At 36.5% G+C, this 24,193-nt stretch overlaps 3 protein-coding genes across 3 annotated transcripts; 1 reads left to right on the top strand and 2 right to left on the bottom strand.

Annotated features, from left to right (window-relative positions):
• The first annotated feature begins 862 nt into the window (after positions 1 to 862).
• LOC110938094 lies at positions 863 to 5,825 on the top strand. Its single transcript, XM_022180567.2, has 7 exons — positions 863 to 1,315; positions 2,620 to 2,820; positions 2,892 to 2,937; positions 3,015 to 3,291; positions 3,851 to 3,929; positions 4,028 to 4,225; positions 5,440 to 5,825. The coding sequence occupies exons 1-6, from the start codon at positions 992 to 994 to the stop codon at positions 4,202 to 4,204; spliced, it is 1,104 nt and encodes a 367-aa protein (XP_022036259.1). The 5' UTR covers positions 863 to 991; the 3' UTR covers positions 4,205 to 4,225; positions 5,440 to 5,825.
• Positions 5,826 to 8,260: 2,435 nt separating this feature from the next.
• On the bottom strand, positions 8,261 to 14,955 carry LOC110938095 (protein ACTIVITY OF BC1 COMPLEX KINASE 7, chloroplastic). The gene is made up of 18 exons (XM_022180568.2): positions 14,673 to 14,955; positions 13,233 to 13,920; positions 13,009 to 13,152; positions 12,800 to 12,925; positions 12,629 to 12,716; positions 12,444 to 12,537; positions 12,267 to 12,360; positions 12,114 to 12,168; positions 11,937 to 12,028; positions 11,678 to 11,848; positions 11,511 to 11,567; positions 11,322 to 11,405; positions 10,676 to 10,760; positions 10,528 to 10,589; positions 9,453 to 9,527; positions 9,246 to 9,350; positions 8,649 to 8,790; positions 8,261 to 8,487 (listed from the first exon to the last, which is right to left on the bottom strand). Exons 2-18 carry the CDS (start codon positions 13,902 to 13,904, stop codon positions 8,414 to 8,416), a joined length of 2,220 nt encoding a protein of 739 aa, XP_022036260.1. The 5' UTR covers positions 13,905 to 13,920; positions 14,673 to 14,955; the 3' UTR covers positions 8,261 to 8,413.
• A 6,393-nt stretch (positions 14,956 to 21,348) lies between these two features.
• LOC110938097 (fasciclin-like arabinogalactan protein 2) lies at positions 21,349 to 23,585 on the bottom strand. The gene is made up of 2 exons (XM_022180569.2): positions 22,983 to 23,585; positions 21,349 to 22,294 (listed from the first exon to the last, which is right to left on the bottom strand). Exons 1-2 carry the CDS (start codon positions 23,481 to 23,483, stop codon positions 21,641 to 21,643), a joined length of 1,155 nt encoding a protein of 384 aa, XP_022036261.1. The 5' UTR covers positions 23,484 to 23,585; the 3' UTR covers positions 21,349 to 21,640.
• Between the last annotated feature and the right edge of the window lie 608 nt (positions 23,586 to 24,193).

Below are 24,193 nucleotides of genomic sequence, written 5' to 3' on the forward strand. Positions count from 1 at the left end.
TTACCATTATTGTTATTATTATCATTTTTAATAACCCACCACTGTCATTCACCTCCGCCGCCAACCATGGGCGACACCACTACCGACACAACCGTCCTTGTGACTATTGTCGCCGCCACCCACCGCCACTGACACCCACTTTCGCCGCCACCGTCACCACCCCAGCCGTCACCCACCGCTGCCCTTGTTCTCTCCTACCGTCGACACCTCCGCCACCGTTGTCACCCGCCACCACCCGCGCCCCCGTTGTCACCCGCCATCACCCCCGCCACAGCCGCCACCCACCCCTACCTCCGCTGTCACCCGCCACCCACCACCAACCACCACTGTCGACGTCACCCACCACCATTGTCGTCGTCGTTACCTACCTCCGCCCTAACCACCACCCCACCTCCGTTGCCACCACCTCCGACCACCACTCCAAACGCCACCTATCACCATCCACCACCACCGACTGCCGTCACTCACCACCAATTTTATTCCTTCATCTATTCTTTCTACCAAACAACACAAAGTAATGATTCATTTCATTCTCACATGGTAACCAAACAAGACATGGAATGGTAATGATACATTCTATTACCTCGTTCATTCCATTACCTCGTTTATTCCATTCCCTCGTCCGTTCTATTACGCCATACCAAACAAACCCCTAGTTTTATGCCCTGGGATCGTTTAAAAAAAAAAACCAATATATAATTTTTCGTAATTTTTAGAGGTGGCGTATTCGTAATTTAAAATAAGAGTAAAATCATATTTTATCCTGGCCAATAAATGAGTGACAAGCAACACTCTAGCACTATTCATGGCAGGAAATTGCAGTGTATATAAATATAAAATTCCGTTCGAAAAATATCTGGATACAAAAACTAGTTTATTTATATTTATATTTGCACCAAAACGACGTCACCTGGACCAAGTATTTAAAGGGCATTCGAATTCACCCATTCACCAAATCCCGAAACCACTGCCTGAAACCAAAACGACGTCAATGGCGGTTTCCATCACCGACTACAACCTGGAGTACCGGTGCTCGACAGACGACGCGTGGTACACCTGCGCCGTCGTTCTCGACGACGTCAACCGCAACCTCCGTGTCAAGTTCCGCGATTTTGTTCAAAGTTTCTACGACGAAGTTTTCTCCGTCGCTAACTTCTCGACTCACAGTGAAATCGAACAGTTTCTCCTTAGATTCCGTCCGGTTTCAAAGCCTGTTGAGGATTATGAGTGTTCTGGAATCATTCAAGGCATGCTTGTTTGTGCCATTTACAGAAACAAGGATGAAGCTCTGTATTTTGACGCTGTTGTTGACGCTGTATGTATTTTGTCTCTAACTTAGGGTTATTTTATAAAATTATCATAGGAATATAGATTATATGCGTCATTTACTTTTTAGTGTCCTAATTTTAGACCAGAGGAACCTTATGTTTAACTAATTTTCAACAGTGAAATGTATTTTGCATTAGTTTGTTTGCTAGTTAGGTTATCGATTATCCTTCTGCTTTTGTTCCTAGTTTTATGCCATGAAACAATAATAAAATGTATTATCTGCTATTTTGGTAATATGATTATGATTATGCTTAGGATTTTGTTCATACTTTATAATATACATATATATACATAAAGCACACAGGGGCCCACCACTAGTTTGTTTTTGGACCGGAAAAACAAGATATATTGGATTTAAATAACCCTAACTTTCACCAACCGGACAATATCATTCCCAACTTTCGATTTGTACCTCTGGCACTCCCAAACTAACTAAACCCTGACCCAGTTAGCTGATGTCAGATGTCACGTCATAAAAAATGTCATGTCAACTACCACATCAGCTGACACATCATCAAAAATGCCACGTCACCTGCCACATCAGCAAAAAAAACTAACTGGTTAGGGTTCTGTTGGTTTGGGAGTGCTAAAGGAAAATAAGTTGGGAGTGGTGTGGTACAAATCGAAAGTTGGGAATGTTATTGGCCAATTGATGAAAATTGGGATTATTTAAATCCAATATCCCAAAAACAAGTCCTACAATAGCAAAAACATGCTGATGCGTCATGCGTCAATACTGAGGATGCAGTGGCGGATCCAGGAATATTTTTCACCGGGTTCCTTTTGGTAGATTCTCACTAATTTTTTCCAAATCATATAAGGTTTCTACTATTTTTTTCCATTTTTTTCAAACCAAGGGGTTCCCAAGATGCTCAAGTGGCCTAGTGGTGGAGTGACTTGGGTTCTCCAATGGAGACCCAAGTTCAATTCCCATTAGTGCCACTTTGGTGGCCACCGACACCCGCTTTAAAGCCGGACCGAGGACACTCGAGGTCTCGGGTTTGAAACATGTTTCTTACCCCTCTTTGATGGCTATGGGTATTTGCCGCCAGGGATCCTTGTCGGGTGGTGAACTGGGAAGGGAGATCCCTTCTGCGGTCAGGGGTACCGTGCAACTACCCTTTTTTTTAGTTTATTTTGAAGGATTATAATATGGTTAAATAGATTAATTTAACTTTAAAAGCTATTTCTTAATAAATTTCAAGAAATAGAGGATATGAGTTTGCTTTCAGTATTAGATCAATTAAACTTATATGTTGATAATAGAAATCTTCATATAATCTTCTGCAGGTGCGTTATAAAGCGCATAAACCGGAGGAGTGTTTATGCAGTTATCTGCTATGCTGGCAGCATGGACCGGGCAATGGAAATGTAACAAAGTCAACTATCGAGGACATTTGTCTTATTACCGATGGTGCTATTCATCCCAAACTTATTGAGTTCGCAAACCTTATGAAACAACAACTTAAAGGGGCTTCCGTTCAGTCTCAGGTAAGGTTTTCAGTTAATGTCATTGTGTTGCGATTTCTGGTGTTTATATGTAACCGGTTGTGGATTTGTAGGTGTTTGGCAGTGCGGGGCATAGTTCTCATGTCGGATCCTCTGCAGGTGTCGTAATATTATATAAACTGTTTTGTATAATAGCGATTTCAGAACTTGTTTTTAATTTGTGTTTTCATTGACAGAGTTGAGTGATCATGATATCGATATGGGCGGTGTGAAAACAACTGGTCGTCATCATTATATTATGTTGGAAAATCTCGAGAAAGATCTGTGTCCGTTGTTAATGATGGATTTTATACATGAACATACATCAATCACAGCCGAATCGTATGTTTTCCCAAGTTTGTTAGCTGAAACGTATGCACGAGGAGCAATTATGGTAGATAGCACTACAAAGTTGAAGAGGATTTATGATTTTATAAACAATCCAAATCACATCATTACATCTTTCTCTGGAAGGTAAGAAACTCAGCATTATTGTTGTATAAGATAGATTACAAGTCGAATTTATTAATGAGTAAATTACAAAAATCGTCCTTTATGTATGTGACTTATTGCAAATTGTGTCCTTTGTCTTCAATAATTACAGAAAACGTACTTGATGTTTGCAAACCCTTGCAAGTTATGTCCTTTAACCCTAACTCAGTTAATTTTTTGTGGTTAAATCTGACCAAATGAACCCCACATGATGGTATTTTGGTCATTTTACTCTCATGTGAGGTCCATTTGTTCAGATTTAACCACAAAAATACCCTCATGTGGGGTCCATTTGGTCATATTTAACCACAAAATTTAACTGAGTTAGGGCTAAAGGATATAACTTGCAAGGGTTTGCAAACATCAAGTACGTTTTCTGTAATTATTGAAGACAAAGGACACAGTTTGCAATAAGTGACATACATAAAGGACGATTTTTGTAATTTAATGCTATCTTGTGGATTGACATTAATTGTTAAAGAGTCTTTGTGTATTTTTTTTGTTAAAGATGATGTTATTAAAGTTATTTTATTTGATATAGGCCGTGGGTTCTTGCTGAAGATGATCTTAGAACCGGAACATTCAACGCAAACCTGCATAGCTTGCAGCCTAAGTATGAGGTAAAAGTTTTAATCGTTAATTCGGGTTTCCAATATTTTCTTTAAAAGTATTTATATAATTATATTTATGTTTGACCTCCTTGCGTTTCTAATCCCAGAACTATGGTACAAAGAATGAGTTGAAAGTTGTTCGGTTAGGAACAGAAGAGTACAGAGAATGTAAACAGCAAAAAGATTTATTTTTGGAATTTCGCGGTCATGTAAATGGGCTCGTGAAGAGGTTGGGCATGGAGGAGAAGAAGAATCGGGACCTGTTCAGCTTCTGCAAATTGTGAAAGTGCGGTTTCTAGTGGCAGGTAAGCGATAATAAAGCTCTGGGTTAGGCATGTCATAAGTTAGGTTTAAACATGTCTCGTGTCGTGTTTGGGTCGACCCGTTTAACGTTCATTTGTGAATATGGGTAATACTGTAATAACTAGTGATTTGGTAACAATTTAAACAATTAAGAGTAAATTACAAAATTCGTCCTTTATGTATCTCACTTATTGCAAATTGTGTTCTTTGTCTTCAATAATTATAGAAAACGTACTCGATGTTTGCAAACCCTTGCAAGATATGTCCTTTAGCCCTAACTTAGTTAATTTTTGTGGCTAAATCTGACCAAATGGACCCCACATGACGGTATTTTTGTGGTTAAATCTGACCAGATGGACCTCGCATGAGAGTAAAATGACCAAAATACCCTCATGTGGGGTCCATTTGGTCAGATTTAACCACAAAAAATTAACTGAGTTAGGGCTAAAGGACATAACTTGCAAGGGTTTGCAAACATCGAGTACGTTTTCTGTAATTATTGAAGATAAAGGACACAGTTTACAATAAGTGACATACATAAAGGACGATTTTTGTAATTTACTCAACAATTAATAACTCTGAATTAAATGAAATTGTGTTGTAATTGATGTCCTTTAAATTGTTTTTGTTTCTTTATCTCTTATTCCCAATTAACAAATTTGGGTTTACATATTTAGCTCAAGATTAAAAAGGTGAATGGAAAGGATTAGAGAATGAATAGTTAGAACTAATAAAATAAAATTAATGGAAGTGAAGAGTTGATGAAGGGGTTTAAAGGGAAAATTAGTTTCACTTTTAGAAGTTAATTGTTAGAGGATAACATAAAAATCAAAATATTTAACTTTAAATTTTAATACTTTCATCTCTAAAATCTAACATGAACTTTAAAAAAAAAAACCTTAAAGAGGTTAATAGGTTGACCCGTTTATTAAACGAGTTGTTTTGGGTTAACCCGTTAATTAAACGGGTCATTTCGGGTTGACCTGTTTGATGAACGGGTTAAGTTAGCCGACCGAAAACATGTTTTTTTTTGTGCCGTGTTTGGGTCGTATTAGGAATTGCCATCCGTTGATGAATAGGAGATCTTTATTTTTACGGTGTTATGCCCAACACAAAGTCTGTAAGTCTAATTAGTTTCATTTTACAAGCCTCAAATGTCCTTTTTTGTTCTCATATATATATATATGTAAATCAAAGAAAATATTTTATTTTGCAGGTGTTGTAAAGGTACCAGCATGGTGTTGTGTTTTTGTGAATAGTTGAAGCTTGAGATAGTAGTTTAAACGGGTGCAGGTCAGGTTCACGTCGGTTCTTTTTGAGAGTTATGAATCTCATAGTAAAGCTACAAATTATATCGCTCTAGATTTTTGGTGTTTTTAACCCTCAGAAAACCTAGTGATAAGTTGCTAAGTAACACAACCATACAAGTCGTCGGACCTTTACTTTTAATTTTGCCCGCCTATAATTAACTAGTGGGATTCCTACGTGATAGCAATGGGAATTCGGTCAGTAGTGGTTTGTTATGCTGGCTAATTTGACCGGTATCAGTTCTACAATGGATCCTTTTTGTAATAGAAGCTCACTTGAAAAGGCATTGCAATAGATAACCCAGTTAAGGGGGTGTTTGGTGTTGCGTTTTTAAAATAGATAGATTATGCGTTTTCAAAAAGCATGCAAATATCACTTTTTAAAGAGATCCCAAGTGCCTACACGCGCAAGCACTAGAAACAACGGTGCGCCAAGATCTTCTCGAGATGCATTTTAATGAAACTTTCAGTCCCTGAAATGCCACAATTTGGGTCCTTTGGCTACCCCACGATAGCCTTAAACCAAGTGCAAACCCATTAACTTGTGTGCACATAGCAACAACGCCTTTTATTTAGTGGTACCAAGGTGTTGAATGAGGTTTTGCCTTTCCAAGTGGTACCAAAGTGTCGAATAAGGTTATTTATGTTTTTTCTTTGATCTAGCGGTACCAAACTCTCAAATTTTAGATAATTAACACTAATAATTTTCGATTAGTAATACAAGATTTATTTTCAAATTTAGTCTGACATGTAACACATTATTTGAAGAACGTTTCACAAGTTTTAAATTCAATTTGCTTATTGTTTTTGCTTACAATCATTAAATAAAACGTTATGTGTTTTTTATCCTTATTAAAATATAAATTAGCATAACAAATAATAAAATAAGTAAACTTCCATTTTGCTTCATGTGGCTTAGTCGTTTTAACGGTTGTGTCCCAAGCATTTAACAACGGACATTTTCCTTCTTGATCTATGAAGCTCATCATCATTTCACTCCTCGCCTCAAACGACATCCATCTCCACTCCACTGTTAAATAATTGTCACGTGCCCCTCACATGAGGGGCATTTTAGTCTTTTCCTTCTTCCCTTATTAATAATTATATGTATATATTTATTTAAAGTGTGTTCACATTTGCGGTAAAAAGTGAAGTGGTGGTCGATAGGTGATGGTGGTGGTGAGTGGTGTCTGAAGGTGGTGGTTAGTGGGGTGGTGGGCAGGTGGTGGTTTGCGCTGGTCGGCAAGAAATGGTGGTGCGGGATGGTGGCTGTTGGTGAGGTTGTTCATGGTGAGGCTGCTGGTGGTGAGTTCTGGTTAGGGAGGAAAGAGAGAGCATGTAGAGAGAGAAAATAGAGAGAGGAGAGATTATTATATATAATAATAAAATATCTTTTTAGGTTGGATGGGAAAAGACTAAAATGCCCCTCATGTGGGGGGGGGGGGGGCACGTGATTGATTTTAACATTGCAAATGGATGCCGTTTGAGGCGGGGAGTGATGAGCTTCAAAGATCAAGGAGGAAAATGTCCGTTTTTAAATAATTGAGACAACCCATTAGAACGACCAAACTACCAGGAGCAACACGAATATATGTTTTAGTGATGAAACCTTTTTAAATAACTTCCTAGGCCCTAGGAGTCTCCTGTTGAACTTGACTAAGACCATCTCCAATAATACATTTGTTTGGGTTGTTTTTTGGCATTTTTCCACCTCATCAGTTTGTCATTATTGTGGGTGTCATTTTTACCCTTTGTATTTGAGATGCATACTTCACGAAGAATGCATATTTGAGAAGCTTTTTGTCAGGTGGTGGGGCCAAAGGGTGGGGGTTGGATGATAAATTAAAAAAAAAAACCTTTAAATATATAAACCTCTAAATATTTCTTATATTTTTTTTTATTAAAGTAAAAAACTGATAACTAAAAATAAACTAAAATATTTAATTTTTAAATTTTAAATTTTTTAAATTTTTATCCATCAAAATAATTTAAAGGATTCTTTAAATATTTTATTGAAAGAAAAAGATAGGTAATTAAAATTAAATGTAAAAGGTGGTGATGATGTGGCAATGTTTTTAAGTGTTTTTGTGTTTTCTTATTGGGTGGGTTTTTGATGTTTTTGAATGGTGAGTATTTTTCTGATGTGGAGCTGATTGGACATGTTTTTAAGTGTTTTTAGGTGTTGTTATTGGAGATGCTCTAATCACAAGTAAGATGTTGGTATTTATTCTTGAATTTTCTATGCCCAAAAAGAGATACTTTTTCTTTACATAAATCACTTGTTAAGCATAAATTTAAAGCCTATGTTTCAGGGTTTTAATTTTTAATACCAACTTTATAAAAACATCCTATTGTCATATTCCACCTCAAATTTTTCATCTCTTCGACATCAAATCGACAACTTTGACGGTTCAATTGTTTAATCGGTCAGCTTGATATTGAAAACCAGTCGGCAAGCAAAGCGAGGAGGCAAGTAGATGTGGTTTTCACCGTTTTACTGATTTTGTTTGGTTCGCCTAAACGTGTCTAGTCCATTGTGTTGTAAGTAAACCAGTGATACCGATTGCTCCTGATTTAACCGGTCTGATTTTTGAAACACTAGCAGAGGCCCTACTCACCTATAGCTGTTACCATGTATACACAAGTAAACTCATAAATGTAATTAAAAAAAGGTTTACTTTGTAAGGAAGTACGTGTGACATATGCATATATGAAGTTTAGACATGCATATTTCAAGCCAAAGTCTCCTTTGTTCATGATTTTTTTTGTTTGTCCAAGAGCTATGATATATATTGCATTTGAGGTTTAATTTCTTTTCTATACATTTTTGTGTATACAAAACAATACATATATGTTACAAATAAATAAAAAATGTTTCTAAAATCATATCATCTTTTCAAATTTATCAAGCTTCTTCACCCTTTGCATGGACCTAACCAGCAGTGCTATGAATATACCTGCATTCATTCAAAATCGTTAATATAAATCACAAAGAAACATAAATTTAACCGATAAGAGTCTGATCCCGTTGGTTAGCAGGTATTTGCGAGGTCCCGTGAGTTTCACAGTTGTCAAATAATTACTAATAAAATAAAATTCATCAAGATGATGCGCATACCTGCACCAACAAATGACCCATTCGCTATAAGCTGACTGCCTTGTGAGCTAAACGTGACACCAATATTTACGAGAGTGCCCCCTACAACTGTGTACATGGTTGCCATTTGCAATATTGTTGCCTTCCGAGCTGCTCTCTCAGACTTAGCCATATATACAAAAATACAAAATTATTACCAAATATATATACAGGGTAGGGATAGTGTACATTAATTCAGAAGTGTGAGAAGTGTATTATAACACTATATATAACACTATATAACACCATACAAACACCGTATAACACTATGTAACACCATATAACACCATATAACACCATATAACACTATGTAACACTATATAACAATATATAACACTATACATCTATCATAGAGATGCTATCAGACAAACTATACTGTTATATTTGTTATATAGTGTTACATAGTGTTATATGGTGTTACATATTGTTATACGGTGTTTATATAGTGTTATATATAGTGTTATAATACACTTCTCACACTTCTGGATTAATGTACAGGATCCTCTACCTATATATACAAAAAGAAAAAAAGAATTTTGTTGCAAAATGATATGCGAAATAAATAACTATCATAACTACCTCGAGAACCCGGACACGAAGTTTAATGTCTCCTACTTCTAGCTGTTTAACAAACTCTTCAATTTTTTGAACTCGGTAAGGCATTGAAATGGTGGTTGATCTTGCCTGAAAACAAGTTAGATACATTCTTTTAGTATTATGATATCATAATAAATTCTGTATTCCTTTTTATAAATTGAGTATTGGATGAGGCCACGTAGACGTTACATCATCTGCTTGTTTTCGTATTTCAGCAACAAGTTGTGTTCCGCTGGGTCGTTGTTGTTTAAGATCTAACAGCTCCTGTAAGTGATTTGAGAGAGTTAAGATTCTCACATTAAGGAGACTCATAATTATATAAGTCAAAGTGGTGCTGCTAAAAAGGCTTTTAAGCATTTTGTTTTTTTTTTTTATTAAAAAGGCGTCTACATGTATTTATATGCTAAAGCTCCGAAAAAAAAAATTAACAAATTAATTTTTAACATGTTAAATTGAATTTTTAAGATATATTTAAAATGTTAAATGCATGGTTCCCTAGCTCCCCACTTTGTTAGTGTTCTTCATTGAACCCAACCCTATATATATATAGAGTAAGGTTAACATACAAAAAGCCTTATCATACATCACGTAGGAGACAATGGTAACCGTTGGATCAGGGGTATAATCACGCATGGGACCACATAATCACGCATGGGACCACATAATCACGCATGGGACTATAATCACGCACGTTCTATGATAATAACGCACGTTATATTTTTTTGTCATCTATGTTAATGTAGGTTAAGCCTTGAAGTACATTATACTTTCTCTCTCTCTCTCTCTCTATATATATATATATATATATATAGAGAGAGAGAGAGAGAGAACCACCCCGAGTTGTAAGAACCGCGAGAACTACACCCCACGGAGCGCCGTTCGCCATGATTTTTTTTTACAAGTAGATGTGTGTATTATAAACACAGCCGTAAAAAATCATGGCGAACGGCGCTCCGTGGGGTGTAGTTTTTTACACCACAAGTTTGGTGTTTTTTAATTTTTTTTCTTTTTTCTTTTTTTTTCACCAAACTTGTGGTGTAAAAAACTACACCCCACGGAGCGCCGTTCGCCATGATTTTTTACGGCTGTGTTTATAATATACACATCTACTTGTAAAAAAAAAATCATGGCGAACGGCGCTCCGTGGGGTGTAGTTCTCACGGTTCTTACAACTCGAGGTGGTTCTCATTCTAGCGGCTCCCTATATATATATATATATATATATATTTGTGCTTAGTTGGCATGCGCGAGACTTGTGACTGACCTGTGCATAAGGTGCAGCAATTTTGACAAATGAAAAATCTGGATCCAGTGAGTAGCCAATTCCTGGAAGGAGACAAATGAACTCGTAAAATACACGATACATACAGTCATATATACATGCATGCATAGATACATAATTTCGAGCTCACCTTCAAGAGTCGAAAACGCCCTAATTACAAATGTGAAGGTGGACGGGAACCGGAAAGGCTGATCGGTTGCTATAGAGAATAAATCCTGCATGCAGATCATGATTTTCTCAGAAAAAAGTCAAAATAAATCCAAATATTATCTGGTATAAAGAAAAAAGAGTAAAATGTCATTTTTGTCCCTAAGGTTTGTCCAGTTTTGCGACTTACGTCCAATGGTTTGTTTTTCCGCATCTGGATCCAAAAGGTTTGTTTTCATCCGCATCATTGACTCCATCCATTTTAATTCGTTAAGTCAAGGGTATTTTCGTCTTTTCTGTTAACTTAAAGGGCGATTCGGTCTTTTCACTTTATGTACAAGCATTTAGCATAATGTACATGAATACAAGTAATAACTAAGCTGAAAATACCCTTAAGTTAACAAAAAAGACGAAAATACCCCTGCCTTAACGAAGAAAAATGGATGGAGTTAACTAGCCGGATAAAAATGGCAAGATTTCAAACCTTTTGGATCCAGATGCGGAAAAACAAACCTTCGGACAAAAGTCGCAAAACTGACCAAACCTCAGGGACGAAAATGGCATTTTACTCGAGAAAAAATTAAAACCTCAAAAATGCCTTTGAGTGTGTCAAATACCAAGAAGCATACCTCTCCTATTGCAGCCAAAGTTTGCTCCTGATCCGGTGACTGGTTTAGCAAATTATCCAAAAAGTACTGAATAGATCTCCTTACCTATCATTAAAATGTACAATCAAGTATAATGTGCAGAATTTAAAAAAAAAAAAAAAAAAAATCTAAGATATAACAATTAATATGGAGAATTAAAGTTTTACGTACTGGTGACAAGTCTCCAGTAGGTTGAAGCGCTTCAAGGCTTATCAAACTGTTCATAACCTGCACACCAACATATATCAAATTCAACTAATCTAAATAAGAAATATAGTTTATCATATAGTTATTTTTTTAGTTATTGTAATGTAAAATATCGTTACAAAATTCTAAACCTTTTTTGCATCATTTTCATAAACTGCATAGAAGAGATCCATCAATCTTTCTCTTGTGAATGATTTAATCTCCCCCATCATACCAAAATCATAGTAGATTAGTGATTCATCCACATCAATAGCAAGATTTCCAGGATGAGGATCAGCATGGAAGAAACCGGTTTTCAGTATCTGTATAGTATTCACAAATAATTGTAAATTCATTAAAAAGAGATTATCAAAATTCAAAACGATGAATAAACGGATGTAGGATCTAAACCTGAATCAAGTATGATTCAATGGCGCGTGAAGAGATTCGTGATCGACTGTAACTCCTTTCTTTTATCGCATCTACATTATTTATCTTAACGCCTGTTTAACATAAATTTCAAACACATAAGGATTTTAAATTAACAGATTTCATAATTTTTAAAAGTGACAGAGTTCAGATTGAAACCTGGAACGTACTCCAGTGTCAGCACCTTCATTGCGGTATAATCCCAGAATACTTGCTGCATGGTATCAAATTAAATTAAAAAAACCCAAGTTTATTTTAAAATTTTGACAAGAAATGACCAAAAATAAATGAAGAATCAAAGAAGAAACATACAGGCACTCGGACCCACTTAACATTACGAAAATCTCGGCGAAATCTATCCGCATTTTTTCCTTCATTTATATAATCAATCTCCTGGTACAAGATCCTGCAAAGAAGATGGAAACACGAAAGTAAATAAAAATAAGCTATTTTTATGATCGTGTATATTGATAAATGATGGATACGTACTTTGCACATTCATCGTATATACCGATCCAGTCCCTTGTGGGCCCACCAAGACTTTCACTTCTTTGAAAATACTCTGCAACTAGCTTTAAATTTCCTGGATGAAAAGAGTGTATGATTTGAGTCTTTGTAAAATGTAAAAACCACAAATGATAATACTAATGATGATATGTCGGAAGTACACTCACGTAAATCAATGTCGAAAAGTTTCTTCAAACCAGGTCTTTGAACTTTAACAACTACTGTCTCGCCATTATGTAGTATTGCACGATGCACCTAAACAATATCACGATGATAGACACATGAAACTTCAACTAACTTAACTAGATTTAAAACGGAGTTATAGAGATAGGCTTCACCTGACCGAGACTAGCAGCTGCAATTGGTCGTTCTTCAAACTCCCTGTAGAGTACATTAACTGGTGCACCCAATTCTTTTTCAATAAAACCTTTTGCTTTTTCTGGTGAAAAGGCTGGTACTCTGTCCTGAATCATATGATTATCATAATGAACAATAAAAATATTAGAATCCATATTTGATCTTACATCATGTTGTAGAGATCACTAACCTGTAATTTGGCGAGTTCGTCAACAAATTCGCGTGGGAATAAATCTGATCTCGTTGAAGATAACTGCCCAAGTTTGATAAAAGTCGGGCCAAGTTGAAGCACACATTCTCTTAACCATGAAGCCGTTTTCCTTCTTCTGTTTTTCTAAATATGCATACATAAGTTATTAAACAGATAGCAGAAACCAAATATATTATTCAGACATTGAAATTCAAACTTCAAACCTGTTTTTCTTCGGTGAAGCCACCGGGATATGCCCACTTTGCATTGTCAAACAGAACACGAACACGCAAAGAAAGAACGAAAGACCACACATCTATTGACCTTTGAACTGAATTGTAATTTTCATTTGCCCAGCTAAAACCTTCATCGGATGGCAAGACCCGTAAGTCTTCAGAAGGTGGTAATCCTTTGAGTTCTTTAACTTTGACCGATTTGACTACTGGTGGTGTGATTTCTCTCTTAACAAGACCGGTTCCGTTAACACTTTGTGCTGATCCATTCATCATTCCAGCTCTTTGTTTGGATACAGGCTTGCTGTTCACTACCTCACTGGTGGGAACCATGGTGATCGGTTTACCTTGCCTTCCCAACTTCACGGGTTGACCGTTGGTACCCAAATTCACCGGTTTTCCATTGGCACCCAACTTCACAGATTGACCATTTGTATCAAGCTTTGAAGGTCGACCGTTGGTACCAAATTTCACCGGTTCTGTCTGCTGCATCTCGGCATGTAACCTCTGGAACCTCTCGGTTTTAGGAAAAGTACATTCATGCTTATCTAACTTCTGGATAGAAACGGATCTTGAGAAGCTGAGATTGTCTGCTGTTCTCACTTGATTTACCAATTGTACATCACGGCAATAGCAGCTGTGAGAAGCCAGTATTGCCGCCATTTAAGAAATAAAACACCTGAAGTTTTACACAACTGTGAGACAAAGAGAAACGCGCACACATGGAAATAGCGCACCAAGATATCAAAATCACACACAACACATATTTGATTGCTAATTTACTCCAAAAAAACTGTATAAGCTGCATTACAATTCAGTTCAAAATGATTCAGATCCAATTCACTGATGAATGGTATGCACAACCAAGCTTAAGAACATAACATAACGCACTCGTACCGTTCGCAGTATCTCAATAAACACATAAATATTACACAAAAGAAGCCCTAACTTGCATAGCTAGCTCGAATTAAAGCAACGTAAACAATTTGATATCAACGTCATCAATCATCAGTTCATCACTAACCTTGACCTTTCCAGAATTCAAACAACAGTCTCAGAAAACAGAAATTCACATGTATAATGTATTAATAAGCTACAGAAAACACATGTTGTCCAGATTTTGGTAGAATCTAACCCTAATTTACATATCTAACTCAAATTAAAGCAACATATTCAACACACAACAATCCGATACCTACTTCATCCCTAACCTCCACCTTTCCGATACAAATTAAAAATATTCAAACAACAGTAGAAGAAAACTGAAATTCACAAGTGTTAACTGACGAATTTAACCTAAAAAAGCAATAATAAGCTACAGTAACACATACTGCTCTTAAGTGTCCAGTATTTCGTAAAATCTAACTCTATAAATCTGAAATTGCAATCGAAATTAACTGAAACTGAACCTAAAACGATGATGATACTTACAGAACAAATTACGGACGGAGATTCAGATAGAGATCGCGAAGGTTCCGGATCAGTTACTGGATGGAAGTATGTATAGAGATTGAAGAAGCGAATCGAGCAATGGCGTGTAGAAGCGTTAATTGTGTTGCTTGTAGTCAAGTTTAGAGGCAGAATATCGACAAATGATGATGGTGAATGTTGTTGAAGAGTGTAGGGTGTTCGTTTAACGATCACACGAACAATATTATTTCAGGTGAGCGTTGATTGGTGCATTTTCCTGCATGATTGATTGGTTCTTCGTCGCATTACGTGTCTTTCTCAGTCCCATAGCTCATGCTTGTATTGTTGGGAACTTGGGTTGACTTTTGACCAACACCAGAGCTGACAATTCTGACACGAATATGATAACACGAGACGAACCTACATGAAGTTAACAGGTTTCGTGTCTAAACAGATCGACACGATAATACCTTTTTTATTTTTCGTGTCTAAACAGGTTAAAACCCGTTAACCTGTTAAGAACCCGTTAATGACATGCTAAGGTATGTGGACTTGTGGAGTCAGAGTACGTCGGGTGGTATTAGGTATACTCTAAGTTTTCACTAAACAGGTTTCTGAATGGATAATATCAGATATGGAATAATAGGTCGTGTTCGTGTCTTAACAGATTGTGTATGTGTCTTAACAGGTCATTTCGTGTAACCTGTTTATTAACAGGTTCGTGTTCGTGTTTGAAAAATCTGACACGATAAGATTTCGTGTCGTGTTCGTGTTTACATGTTTCGTGTTCGTGTCTTATGGTGACCAGAGTACTTTCAACGATTTTCGAGTCGAGGTGAGTTGATGCGTATGTTTCCAACATCGAGCTCAAATCGACTCTGGTTTGGCTCGAGTTTAGTTCGTGAACAACCCTAGGTCACATGTTTAAACTTAAAGCTAGTCGGATCAGTGGCGGATCCAGGGGGTTCTTTGGTAATGGAAAATGTTAGTAGAAACCTTGAATGATTTCGAAAAAATTAGTGAGAATATACCAAAAGGACCCCCCTGGAAAAAAAAATACTGGATCCGCCACTGAGTCGGATGATTCATATCAGCTGGTGTTACTGATAGTGTCTGATTTTTTTTTTTTTTTTTTTTTTTTTTTGTGAAAACCCTAGCTCTCACGTTGAAACTCAAAACCAATCAGTTGATTTGTGTCGGTTGGTGTTAGCAGTTTGGATACGAGCTAATAATCCAGGCACAAGTCAACTAATTGGTTTTAGATGAACAATGTATGACTTGAGGAAACCGTCAATGTTTATCTTTCTTTTTTGTTGGCCGGTCGGTTTTTTGGATTGTATTGAGCAATTATGGGATATTATTCGATGATTATGAAGGTTTAGAAATTGTCATGAAGCATATGTAGGATCCAGTAAAGATGAAGCTCGGATATAGAAAATCTTATATGATTGCTAGATGATTTTTTTATTTCCACTTATGTAATTTTTTTTAAAGGAAAGTAGTTGATTTTTTGTCTTAGTTAAAATGACTCGTTTTTGTTATAACGGTTAAATGTTTTTGTCAGTGAAATCGACCTAATTTGGTCTTGTCTTGAAGTTCATCAAATTTAGTTCATTTGGTAAAAAGTTGTTTCAAACTTCTAAGTGTTTGTTCAATTATAGAACAAGAGCACCATTAAGATGACAAGTTGCATAAGTAGTCCCAAATCATAAATTTTGATGGCCCAAATGAGAATAAAATAGAAACATAGGAGTGATAATGGAAAATGGTGTGTTTGGGTTTTTTTTAAATAACAATTATTTTACACCTAGCCTAAATACCATCTTATTTGTCATGTGTTGCTTTCAAGGATTTGAAGACACAACACTTTTGTGAGTTAAAAGTACCATACCACTATACCACTAGCTAGATCATGTTTGAGTTATACTAGGAAATGCGTAGCATTTGCAGCAAACCTTTGAGGTCCTCCACTGTCTACCGTCTATCGCTTTCTCTTATCTCATATAAACGCCCTTATTCATCTGTATTTGGAGTTCATGCATCGAAGCAAAAGAGTCAAAGTAGAAGAGCAGGGCCGTTTTCGAAATTCTTGAAAAAAATTTGGGCCCAGGGCGAGAAAAAAATCGGGCCCCTAGAATATAACGCCAATAACTCATGTGTAAAAAGTCTATAGACTATAATGCGGCAATAATTGTTATGAACCCAAAGACAAAACAAATACTATGTATAGATATGAAAATGTCTCTTATATAGGTTCAACCAGCTCTTTCTATTAACATCAAATATTAAGAAGTAACATTTAAAAAAAATAATAAGTTATAATTTAATCATATCAAGAAAATTTGTAATTTATAATAGATTTAATGCGTATAATAGAATTGCTTTTTGTCATGGATCAAATCATATGATTATTTATGTGGTTGAGGCCCACAACATCTTATGTTGGATTTGGGCAAGAGTCATATAAGAAGGCTTGTTTTATATTTATCATTTCACTATTTACTATATTCTTATTAGTTTATTCATTCATTCAGTATATATATAATAAAATTTTAATAAAAATATGTATTCGGGCCCTCGGGAAGACTAGGCCCTGGGCCGTCGCCCACCCCGCACTCCCTCAAAGACAGCCCTGTAGAAGAGAGACAAGTGCATGACAGAAGTCGAGCCATTTCGTGATTTATGCTATTGACCGTTGATTCGTTGGTAATTACTGAGAGATCATCGGGCCTTTAAAAGATTTCCTCTTATGTTACTTGGTATTCTTTTCATCTGGTTTGGTGTTATGATTTGCAATGATTTTTTGATGCATCCGTCTTTTTGTGTTATAGGTTTGTAGATGTAACTAATTAACATATGATTAAACGTTGTCAAAAGATAAAAATTAAACAAGTGTTCCCTCGATCCATATGACCCAATTCATTCTATCCGGTCTATTATTTGCCTTTTAAAGAAAAGTTATGGATCCAAAACTAGTTGATGTATTTATATGTCAAGAGACATTTGGTCCAATGGTATTGGTGAATTCATCTTAATCTTAATCAAATGAGGAGAGTTCAAATCCCATTGTAAGTATTTATTTAAGTACATATTAGATGTTGTGACCCCGGATTATCTAAAAAAGGCCCCATTTAAAACATTAATCGGTTGTTTGTTTAGTTCTTAATTGGGTTTTTAATGGTTCAGCTTTCTTAATGGTTTAGCACTTAATAATTCAGGTTGTTTGTTTCGTGAGCAGATGTTTGAATGGTTTAAACATTTGTCTCTAAATGATTAAGCATTATACTGAGTCTGAATGGTTAAAACCTCTGATATAAATTGGTCAAACATTTGTCTCTGAAAGGTTAACCATTATACTGTCTCTTAATGGTTCAAACCTCTTACTGGTTCAGGACTTAATGGTTCAGACCTCTTAGTGGTTCAACACTTAACCATTTAGAAGTTGTCAAATTTTTGCATAAAACTAAAACTAAAACAAAGCAAAAAAAATATTGATTTAAAATAGCCCGGCAGGGGGGTCTTTTTTTAAAGTTGTTATGTGTGCACTTTTGTCCGAGGAACATGTTTGTACATCTTCATCTGGGGCTTCCACATGGCATGCCATGTGACAACATGATGTGGTCATATGGCCTATAAGTAACCAAACAATTTCATGCAAGACATCAACATGGTACTAAATACTATATTCTTATCATCATTTTCAGGTGATCTGAATACGTATTAAACATGACATGTTCTTCAAATAAAAACAGCTTATCAAAACACACCATGTTCTTTTATGGTTATCCTAATTATGGAAACTATACACAAAGCTCTAGCTTTTCAACTTCAAGTACACCATGTTATGTTGCTTCCATTTGTATTTCTTTTTGGTGTTTTAAGAAACTTTAAAAGTTGTTGTGCTGTGCAGGTTTGTCGAAGTGTTGATCATCCTTTGTGTTTCTTCTTGTTCGTGTTATTCATCTAAAGCCCACATATCGTTAACGATTGGGGGTCATTGTTTTATTTTTTTAGTTCGTAGATATATTTATAGTTTATTATCACAATTAATAAATTTATATTTAGAGTAAATTACAAGTTTTGTTCTTTATCTATATATCCAATTTCAGGCGATGTCCTTTGGCGTTAAAATTGATAAGTTTTATACTTAATGTTTCAAAATTGTGCATATTACGTCCATTGAGCCTAAGCCATTTAAATTTTCTTGTTAAATATGGTCATGTGGACCCCATATAAGGGTATTATTGCCTTTTCACGTCTTAATATATAAATAAACTGTTTTCTATAAAATATATAAAATCCATTCACACATTCCCACCCACACTAACCTTTCTCTCTTTAAAAACCAAGACAACCCTTTCTTTATCTCTCTCTCTAAAAACCCACCATCCACCACCGCCTCAACCACCATCCGACACCACAACCACCATCCACCACTCTCTCGTCGTCACCAACCCCACCATCATCAACTGCATCTCAACCATCCACCACTCTCAGTCTCCAAATAAAAATCTAGGGGGGAGACTGAGATAGAGATATAAACAGAGAGAGACAGTTGGATAGAGAGAGGGTGGGTTGTGGTGGCCGATTTGGGGTTAGGATTCCGATTGTGGTCTGAAATTGGGGTTGGGGTTTCGATTGCGGTCTGAAATTGGGGGTTAGGTGGTGGTGGTTGAGAATCGAAAGAGGGGTTTAATAAAGAGGGGGAAAGAAGGTGGGTTGTGGTGGCCGGTGAAGGCAGGGTCGGATGGGTGTGTCGAAGAAGGCTGAGATGGTGGTCAGTGGTGGCGGTGAAGGTTGAGGTGGGGTGGTAGTGGGTTGATGGAGGTGGTAGGTGAAGTTCGAGTGTGTGATAAAGACAGAGTGTGTGGTAGATACATATAGGAAACTCTAATTTCCCAACATTTTTTTATTTAAAAACAAATCACAAATGTACTATACATGTTTTTAATGGTTTTGAGCAAAATAAAAAATACAAGAAGCGCCAACCATTTTTTTAAATAAACAAGTTTTTGTGTAACATATGTAACAGTAATGTGTAATATACAGGGCTGTAAATGAACCGAACGTTCAACGAACAGTTCGTGAACTGTTCGGCGGGAAGTTTGTTTATGTTCATTCGTTTAATAAACGAACGAACATGAACAAGAAATATTAGTTAAATGAACGAACATGAACAGAGGTCTCGTTCGTTCGATTGTGTTCGTGAACGTTCGGTAAGGTGTTCGTGAATGTGTTCATGAACATTCGTTGATTTGCGTTCGTTTATGTTCGTATGTTTGTGTTTCAATTGAAAATCTTTGTACTTTCTTATATTTTATTTGTACTTTTTATATTATTGAACTTTTATTTATTTTATTTCCCTAACAATTAAACCAGGAAACTCACTTTCACCTTGTTTATGCTTCATTTTCCTTTCATTTCTCATTTTAACATCCACGAATACAATCGACCTCCGTTCCACAATAAGGGGTTCAAGTTCGAGTGCTACTCTATGGGTCGTCTATTTTTATCCTTCGTCGCGTTCGCCAAATTTATTTGTGTTCGTTTGTGTTTGTGTTCGTGAACCGCTCGCGAACACGCTCATTTCCTTAATGAACGAACACGAACATAAAATCTCGTTCGGTAAGTGTTCATGAACCGTTCGTGAACACATTTATTTCCTTAACGAACAAACACGAACAAGGCCTTGTTCGTGTTCGTTCGGTTCGTTTACAGCCCTAGTAATTTATATTACAGTCGCGTTGCGCAAAACTTGTTTGTTTTTTTAAATATCCTCTCGGCGCTTTTTTTTGTTTATTGTTCAAAACTCTTAAAAACATGTATATTACAAAAGGGTATTTTAGTTCTTTTACCTATTTATTTAAAAATATTTTATTAAATAAAACCAAAGTAAGTTTAAAAATGAATATAACATAAATAAAATCTCTCTCTATTTTATAACATGCGTAATTTACTCGCGTACGCATCGCACGCTATTGTATGTTAACATTCCCGTGTATTTATACATATGGATATAATTTAAAAGCATATCTTAGTTTTTTTTATATTCGGTTAACATTCGGTTATGGGACACCCTTAACCATAACTGTAACCGGTTAATCGGTTATAAACTTAACCATAACCGTTGATTAAACTTCTATTCACATCACACTCCATTCACATCATTCTTTCTCTTTTTTGAAAATGGTTATTGGATTTTATCACTCCCAACTATTGGGTATTGGTCGCTGTCACTCTCAACTATCACTTTGACTCCCACCACTCCCAACTTAACACTTTGTGTGTTCTATCACTCCACATGTGAACATTTCTTAGTGTTTGACTTGTGTTATTGGTGATATTAGGCTGACTCTTTGTGAATTACTAATAACTGCAGGTCAATCTGCTCCTAAAAGATAAAAAGGGAGCCAAAATTCACTTAACCGGAGTGACACAACACACAAAGTCTTAAGTTAAAAGTGATAGGAGTCAAAGTGATAGTAGAAAATGGCAACGGTCAATATCCACTAATTAAAAATGATAAAATTCAATAAGCCTTTTCAAAACACCCTTGAAAGGACGGTGCTCCACTCACTACTCAGTACCAAGTGGACACCTCGTCATCCCCAACCCGTCACGATGGTATACATATCTAGTTTAACACAAAAGATACAGTTAAACTATGCAACAATTTGCTTTCACTTATTATATTTCATTTAAAATTTAAAAAGTGAGTGCATTTATGAACTTTAGATAGTTGAATTTCTGTATAAAATATACACTCAAAACAATTACAAAACAGTATTATTACAACAAAAATAATCATTTAAAAAAATATTGGTATATTCAAAACAATAAAAGTGGATTATGTTCTACGTACGCGGACCTACCTTGTAACAAGGGGTAACCTCTGTTGTATTTGACGTTCTGATTGTAGCGTTACCCTTTTCTTTTAAACGTTGCTCCTATAAGGATTTTCTAGATCCGTCACTATGTACGCACTATGTTCACAAGAACGCAACAACAACAAACAACACCATAACAGCCGATGCCACCACCTTTCCACCGGAATTCGCCTTCTGATCCGCCGCATCATCGTCACCATAATCATCCGACGAGTCTGGTCCCGGCGCTTCCGCATCGTCACCTTTCCCGTCACCTTTCTTCGCGGCCACCGTCGCCTTAAACAACTCCCGCGGCATCAAAACCTTATCAATCCGATAAATCGCCACCGGCTCATCATCAACTACCGTCCCTGAAATCTCCGCCGTAACAACTTTCGTCTTCAACTTCACATCCTCGCCGTCATTTTGCACCGTGAAATCGTACTTATTCGCGCCTTCGGTCGCTAACGTGTTCATCAAGCCGTTGCTGGATCTCAACATCCCCATGGAGTTGTATGTTGGAACACCGTGGTACAACAGTAACGCCGTCTTACCTTCCGCCGTTAGGTTTTTGTATTTTGGCGTGAACTCCTTTACGGCGTCGTCACTCGGACAAAACACCGTTACTCCACCGTCAACGCTGCTCAAAAACGTTCCGATCGCACCGGAAGTTGTTAACAGATTGTAAAACGATTTGCAACCCTCGCGTTGTAGCAACGACGTTAAGTTAAGATCCGGTGCCGACGTTGGTGCCATCGCCTCGGGCGAGTTCAAAACCTGATATAATATTATACTAGGTTATAAACTTGTGTATTCAGATGTTAGATAAATGAAAAATTAAATTATTACTATTGAAGATTTTTTTTTATAAAACAATACTTCTAGATAGTATGAAATTGGAGAAACTTGTAGCATGCTGATATTAAGGTGTTACATTTGTGTCTTTCTCTTAAATTGATGAGAAATAAGTGGTATAAAATTTAGAAGTAATATAGTTTGCTGCTAAAAAAAGATTATATAAAATTGATATTACAAATAAGTTGCTATATTTAAAGGGGTGATAATATAAGCGGAAAAGAGTTTGAGTCAAACGTGACGTAACTAGTTATTTATTTGTTAGGATTTGTGTTTCGTAGGTATTTATAGATGATGATGACTAATGGAATGATTATACCATAAGAGTAAAGATCCCGTACAAACAGACTTATCATACAAAACGTACAAATGGCGTGAAAAAGTAAAAAACGCAGTGGTATTTTGGTAATTATTTACTCGTAATTACCCTACAATATCAAAATTACCCTACAAGATCATTTGTAGAGTAATTTTGATAATTACCTTACGAGTAAAATAATTATGAAAATGTCACCGCGTTTTTTTACTTTTCCATATTATTCGTACGTTTTATACGATAAACATATTTGTATTTGATCTTTTGTCTATACCATAAACCAGTTTTAATTACCTGGCTGATCTGGATGACAGAAATGTTGTAGGGCATTTCAAGAACCGATTTAACAAAAACGACGTCGGTTTGAGAGGGATTATCTTCAGGGGTGAACCGAACTTTACCACCTTTAGCGTCGGTGATGTGAACGAATCCGGTGGTGCCAGGGGCTTCGCCGGTGGCTTGGTACATGGTGGCGGTGGAGGTGGAGCCTTTGGTGATCTCGTGGAGCTTTTTGGCGCCATAATAGTCTGCAAAGACGTGAAGTGAGAGGACATTTTTGATGGTTTCGAGTGAGAGGCCTTTGGCGGTTAAGTCGGACATGGCGGCATTGTCGACGGCGCAGACAGTGATGGTTTGCCGACGGTTGATCTCTCCGGCGAGGTGGGTTAGGGTTAGATAGTGGTTGAAGGTTGAGAATTCTGGGTTCTTTTGGAGGATACGGGTGATGTTGTGACCATTGGTGGTGGTGGTGATGGTTAAGAGGAGGAGGAGAGAGATCGCCGCCGGTGGATGCATTTCGCCGGAGATACGCCGGTGGCCGGAGGGTGGTGGGTATGTTTAAACTTGAAAGTGTGTGTATATATACAAAAAAACTAAGGATTAATCATTTATTTATTCTGTTGGTTGATGATTTTCATTTTATTTATTTATTCTGTTGGTTGATAATTTTCATTTTTAAGTAACATTAATTAAGTTGCCTTTTGTCATTTTATACAAAAAGTATTTTTGTTATATATAAATATATATATATATATGTATATCTTTTTAACGGCCAAGTAAATCACCGGATAAGTATCCTGAGATGCCCTCAATTCGAGCAAATGCATCACCCCCCTCAATAACGGTCAGAGTTGGATGCATACCCGACCCACCAAGCCACCAGTTCCGAGGGAAACCCACCCGCCCGAAGTGTCACTGCGGTAAAACTCGGTTCGGCTTGGTTTCGAACTGGCGACCTCCATAGGATATAGCTCTAAACTTCATTGCCATCATCAATGTTCTTCGAAGTGGTGTTAATGGAAGTTGAACTTGAGAGTTGAAACCTAAAGGAGAGAAATCAAGTAACTAACCACTAGACCAACTTATCAGGACATATGAAAATATATTTTGTTTTTCAAAATGTACTTATAATTAATCTGTTATCTATAATCATTCACATAGATTTAAAATTTAACTCATCAAGCAATTTGGGATTGTTTAAAAATAGTTCAATTGAATACAACTTG

The sequence above is a fragment of the Helianthus annuus genome, chromosome 4 (genome assembly GCF_002127325.2).
Source record: "Helianthus annuus cultivar XRQ/B chromosome 4, HanXRQr2.0-SUNRISE, whole genome shotgun sequence".
NCBI classification, from domain to species: Eukaryota; Viridiplantae; Streptophyta; class Magnoliopsida; order Asterales; family Asteraceae; genus Helianthus; species Helianthus annuus.